Source organism: Pteropus alecto, unplaced genomic scaffold (assembly GCF_000325575.1).
Source record: "Pteropus alecto unplaced genomic scaffold, ASM32557v1 scaffold106, whole genome shotgun sequence".
Classification (NCBI taxonomy): Eukaryota; Metazoa; Chordata; class Mammalia; order Chiroptera; family Pteropodidae; genus Pteropus; species Pteropus alecto.
The window spans coordinates 11,377,859-11,383,751 of NW_006442103.1; the positions used below are offsets into that span (position 1 = coordinate 11,377,859).

General features: G+C 42.7%; 1 protein-coding gene across 1 annotated transcript; it reads right to left on the bottom strand.

Annotated features, from left to right (window-relative positions):
• Positions 1-2,539: 2,539 nt before the first annotated feature.
• On the bottom strand, positions 2,540-5,604 carry LOC102879018 (adenosine receptor A3). The gene is made up of 2 exons (XM_006919638.2): positions 5,255-5,604; positions 2,540-3,565 (listed from the first exon to the last, which is right to left on the bottom strand). Exons 1-2 carry the CDS (start codon positions 5,602-5,604, stop codon positions 2,959-2,961), a joined length of 957 nt encoding a protein of 318 aa, XP_006919700.1. The 3' UTR covers positions 2,540-2,958.
• Between the last annotated feature and the right edge of the window lie 289 nt (positions 5,605-5,893).

Genomic DNA, 5,893 nt, shown 5'->3' on the forward strand with positions numbered 1-5,893 from the left:
ATATAGAATATATATATATACCACCACTTCTTTATCCAATTGTCTATAGATGGGCATTTAGGTTGTTTTCATATCTTGGCTATTGCAAATAATGCTGTAGTGAACATAGGGACGCATATATATTTTCGAATGAGTGTTTTGAATTTTTTTTTTTTAATTAAAATCCAGATGCGGAATTGCTGGGTCATACGGTAGTTCTATTTAAAATTTTTTGAGGAGCCGCCATACTGTTTTCCAGAGCGGCTTGCCCAATTTACATCCCCACCGCCAGTGCGGGGGGATTCCTTTTTCTCCACCTCATCACTAACATTTGTGTTTTGATTTGTTGATGATAGCCATTCTGACAAGTGTGAAGTGATATCTCATTGTGGTTTTAATTTGCATTTCTCTGATGATCAGTGACATTGAGCATCTTTTCATATTTCTGTAGGCCATCTGTATGTTCTCTTTGGAGAAATGTCTCTGCCCTTTTTAAAATAAAATTATTTGCTCCGCAATGGTAACATAAAACCAAAGAAAGTACCAAGAGAAAGAGAAATGGATTGTGTGCAGATAGATATCGGTACAATGCCTAAGAAATGAGTAACGTACCAAAGTAAATAAAAGGCCCAGAGTTACAGAGAATAACCAGATATGTTTATTAGCATTCTGAGTATTCCTCGGTTTTGTTGGTTCTGTTGCTGCTTCTTAAAGATAGTATTAATTTTCACCCTTTAGATGTGTAAATAAGGAGGTAAATGGGTAATAAGAATAAGGCAATTAATAATTAAAAGTATCTTTTAGACATACAAACCAAAATGTTTACAGATGAAACAATTTGATGTCTAAGTCTCAAGATGATTACAGTAGGGGAAGTGAGTGGGGCCATAAATGAAACTCAGGAGCTACAGTTCTCCAGGACACCAGAAGATCCAGAACAGGCTGATGTTTTGTTTTGAAGGAAATGGTCACTTTAAATCACTTTCCCCAAAGGGCAGATGCTACCTGTTGCTACAGCAACAAGCTTTGAGATGGTAAATTAAACCTCTGCGAAGAAATCATGTGGGACTGAGAACTAACCAGCACTTCCTCCAAGTCTCCAGTTCCTGGCAGAACAGTGTGCCAGAGTCACCAGAAGCCCCAGAATAAACCCAGGGCTTCGTCCTGGAGGGGCATTAATTAAAAACAGAAGTTAATTTAGGGGGAAAACCTCAAATCAAATAAAGGGATACCATTAAGAAAAAATCTGGGGAGTGGGTTGAATTTTTGAAGAAAAATACCCCCCAAGGTGTTGAAGGGGAGATTGTTGGGGCTAAAGTCACCTCCCACTCCCAGGGCCCCACAGGACCAGTGGGTTCCAGTCTTCTGCCTCTAAGATAGGATTGTGAGTGGCACCAGGAAGTGGATGGGTGGGGTGACCAACTCAGACTTCCCAGATAGCACTGATTCTCCCTAGAGTGACAGGAGGAGAAACAAGGACCCTTCTCTGAAATGAAATGTTAACAAGACAAAAATGATTATCATTCTCTAGTCTAAGATTGAGTGTAGGATAAACTTTCAGGCTGGCTAAGAATTAATAAAAAACATTTTCAGTATACTTATCCTCTTTGATGTGGTTTAATTGAAATCCCATCTTGCTGCTCTCATCAAGTTCATATATTTATTGTCTTGGGAGTGAGAGTCCACAGCTGCAAATTTGAATAGACCAAACCAGACATACTATCTTGAATCTCCAAAGCCACACTCATTGTTGAATGATATGACTAGATAACTATCCCTATCCGGTGTCCTGATTAATGAGACATCAACAATAGTAACTAAGGCCAAAAACAAACAAACAACGCAACAGTCTTCAGGTATACAGATCGTAACTTGTATCCATGTGTCTGCTAATTGTACATGAAGTGAACTTGAGAGTTTGGACTTTGGAGGAGTTACAAGTCCCTCTTCATGTCTGAGCATAGGTGGTTAGAAGCTGGGGTTCTCCCACAAGGCAGGGATGGGTTTAAATCCTGGCTCTACTACTTGTTAATTGTATGACCATAGATAAGTTACTTAATCTCTCTGTGCCTCAGTTTTTTATTCTGTAAAATGGAGGTCGTAAGGACCTAAAGAGATAATGTATTCCAAGTGCTTAGTGCATAGAATATGCTCAACCAATATTAACTCTCCAGTGTCTTTTTTGCCTCACCCCAACTACTTCTATTAAAATGAAACACCAGAGGAAATAGTAGGACTCAGCTCTAGAGAATCATTATTTCTCTAACAATCAATGAATGGCTCACAAATTTGACAAATGCTCTGACCAGCCCAGGAAAAGGGAGAAGTCTGTTCTGGGGGAAGGGGTGAGGGGCCCAGATTTCACCCAGGTGAACGTGCCACATGGCTCCAGGTAGCAAGCAGGATGAGTGCCAAGAGTAGCTAGCTGAGTTTTCAAGCTCCAGGTGAACCTTACCCTCAGGAAAGAGTTACACACAGTTAGCTTCATCTTTTATTTACTCAAATACATGTACAGGTGAATGCAGCAGTTTAAGCTTCCCTTAAACTCAGTTCACTCCTTCTGTTACCACCGTCTCCCAGGTATCTGCTGAGTGCAGTGTTCTCTGCTTGGTTCCACCATGGAGTGGAACCGAGTCACCATCACAAATGCATCCAGCCCAAACGGTGCCTTTTGTTAGTAAGTCAACGAGGCATCCATCAGATTCCATGACTTCTCCATCGGAGGAGGAACAGTAGAACATTATCCTCCAGTCGGGCATCAAGAAAATTGAATTAGAGAAGAAAGACAAGAAAAAAAATTGAATTAGAGTAAGAGGGTAGTAGAAGAGGTACAATTAGAAGCAGCCAGCCAAGTGCTCTCCTCATCAGTGGAAGGAATCAAGGATAGGAAAACTCTTAGCCCACATGGATAGTCCCTCAAATGGGTGTTGATGTTGACTCTGAAGGTCAATGAGACAGACGGTTGTCATTCATGGATAACTATTCAGAAATCTGTTCAATGTTTGGGTCCAAGGAATCGGAGGGCCGGCAGATCATACAGGCTTTGAGGATCAAGACATAGGTTTCCTTGAATTTTTTTATTTTATAAGCATAAACGATAGGGTTCATCATGGAGTTAGCATGGGACAGCAAGATGCCCAATTTCAGCACAACTGTTGGCACATGGCCATTAAAGTAGATGATACAGTTGATGATGCATAAAGGCAGCCAGGACAAAGCAAACAGGAAGAGAACTAGAAATAGAGACTTGGCTGTCTTGAACTCCCGTCCATAAAATGCGCCCGTGTCTTTGGAGTTAGAAAGGCTCTGACTGAGTTTGTTTCGGATGACACAGAAGATGTCAATATAGATGGCGCACATGACAACCAGGGGGATGAAAATCCAAGTTAAGAAGCTGAAATAGACCATGTAGTCCATCTTTATGACAGAACGGAATTGGCAAGGAAGATAGGTCATATTTCCGGGGTACCCTGAGGTCAGTTTCATGTTCCAGCCAAACATGGGTATCGATCCCACCAGGAATGACAGCAGCCAGCAAAGGCCCAGGGCGAACCATATTCTTCTTTGAGTGGTGACCCTTCTGTATCTGTTTGAATGGAAGAGAGTTGGTGAGTTCACAGTAGGAATTTGCTAAAGTGTTGGGGGAGACAGAGCTGATAGAGGAGACAGAGTGGGAGAGTATTAGTATTCTATGATAATTTTGGCTTAATTCTACTGGATATGAAGACCAAATGAGCAGATAATGATTAGAGAAAAATCCACAGGCTTCTCTGGGGGACTTTCTAAAAGTACAATCTAGAATGGATCAGGAATATGTTACCTAGACTCAGGTGCTTGCACACCCCACTCACAAAGTCCATTTCCAGCCCAAGAATTCTTGGGAGGTAAGAGTGATCTAAGTCCCCTGGGATTGCCTACCTGCTGAGAAATGATCTCGTCAAAGCACGTTTGTCTGCTGCGCTCTGCATTTTTTGGTTTGTTGGCCTTTTCTTTCTTTCGTTCTTTCTTTTGGGGGTGGGGCTATCATACTGATGTGCATTAATAATACTCTGTCTCCCCCATAACCCCTCTTCCTGTGCCTGGCCTGCTTCTCTTCTAGCACTGGCGCCCACACTTGGTGTTTGAGTTAAATGAATCCATGGAGTCGGGAAGGTCATGTTGAAATGTTTCTGGCACCTTAAAAGGCTCATCCAGTGAGAGTCACCATTTCTCTTTAAACCATGCTTCCTGATAACATTCTACACAGATGGCAAGAAGGAAACTGATTGTGTTAAGTACTACGTACTCAGTAGACTTTCTCTAAATGAAATCAAATAAATGAGAGAGATATTACCATTCATTTCATTGATGGTAATAGTGGGAGTTACAGTTACCATTTATTGAGCACAGACTGTGTGCCAGACATTTTTCTAAGAGCTTTATATGTGTTAACTCACTTAACCTTATGAAGAAGGCGCTATTATTGTCCCCATTTTATAGGTGAGCAAAATGAAACGGACAAATCAAGCAACTTGTACAAGCTAGAAGGGGTAGAGCTAAAATTGAAAAGTGAGACTGAATTCGGAGCATTTCAACCACTATGGTAAGACGAGGAGCTGAAGCAGAGAAAGTTCAACAACTTGCCCAAGATCAGATTTCAAGATCCGGGATTTGAACCCAGGCTTGTTTCTATCAAAAGCTCGTCTATAGCCCTCTCACTATGTTCTTTCTCTGAGAGAGGAGAAACGTGAGACCGATATAGTCGGGACACTTGGGGAATTCGATTTCTCCGGATGGTGGTCTGTTCTGTTCGCGTGGTCACGTGAAAGGCTGTTACTACTTTGTGCAGTGGAGAACTTTTCTGATCCCCTTCTCAGCGTGGAAGAGGAAGCAAAGTTAAGATAACCTACATTTGCAAAGAAGGAAACCACCAATATAGCTCCTGTTATTCTTATCTGTCTGTTTCTTATCTATCATTTCTAAAAGTCAAGAGCATTTATTTTTTATTTTTTATTTTTATTAAAGATGCATCAAGCTTTTATCATCTTTAGCTCTCCTGGCTAATAGAGTAGACATTTCCATAGTCAGCAGAGAGGCATTCTTCTGTTTCTAGTTCCTGAGTTTCAGCTCCTCATGGCTAAACTCCTCACACACCAATGGTGAAAAGAACCTCGTTCAAGCTCAGAGGCCAATCTGAATTTGTTTTCACTCAAAAAGTCTGAGATCTGAACTTTGTAGCCCCATTTCCCAGGCACCTCTATCACTGCTTTGCACCACCCCTCTTCAAGCAGATTACCTGACCGTGAGCTTGACCCGCAGGTATCGGTCCACAGCAATGGCTAGCAAGGACATGATGGAGGCATGAGTGAAAATCAGCAGCAGGCAGGCCATGAGAAGGCAGCTGTAGTAGTGGATCGTAATGCCCAGGCTGACGACAATGGCCAAAGGTATGACCAGCACCCCAACAGCAATATCAGCCAGGGCCAGGGAGACAATGAAATAGAAGGTGGTGGTCTGAAGGCTGGGGTTCAGCTTGACCACCCAGATGACCAGCACATTGCCCACTATGGCGCAGAGCCCAATGACAATCTCCATGGAGATGTAGGTAATGCTGGTCAACAGCAGAGCCGTGCTGTTGACAAACATCTTAGTTTCCCAGAGGAGCCTCCCAGGTGACAGACGTGAACGTAGCTCTTGCCAGAGGTCCAGGTGCAGCAGCAACAGTCGGAAACTCACAGTTCACTCATTTCTTCTCTTGTACAGTGGCGCGCTCTCTTGCAGGACCTCCCTGCCTTACAGAGAGCCCATCACAGGGCAGTCAGTTCCAGCCTCTCTGCAGGCCACATATCACCAGGGTCCCGGAAGCCTGGAGGACAGTTCTATGTGGGCTGAATCTGATGTGCTGCTGATCTTAGTTTCCCGGATAGATGTTCTC

Excerpts from the sequence above, each read along its gene's own strand:
- LOC102879018 (XM_006919638.2), bottom strand. The coding sequence starts at position 5,604 with ATGTTTGTCAACAGCACGGCTCTGCTGTTGACCAGCATTACCTACATC. Across the intron at positions 3,566-5,254 it reads CGGGTCAAGCTCACGGTCAG|ATACAGAAGGGTCACCACTC; the intron begins GTAATCTGCTTG and ends CCATTCAAACAG.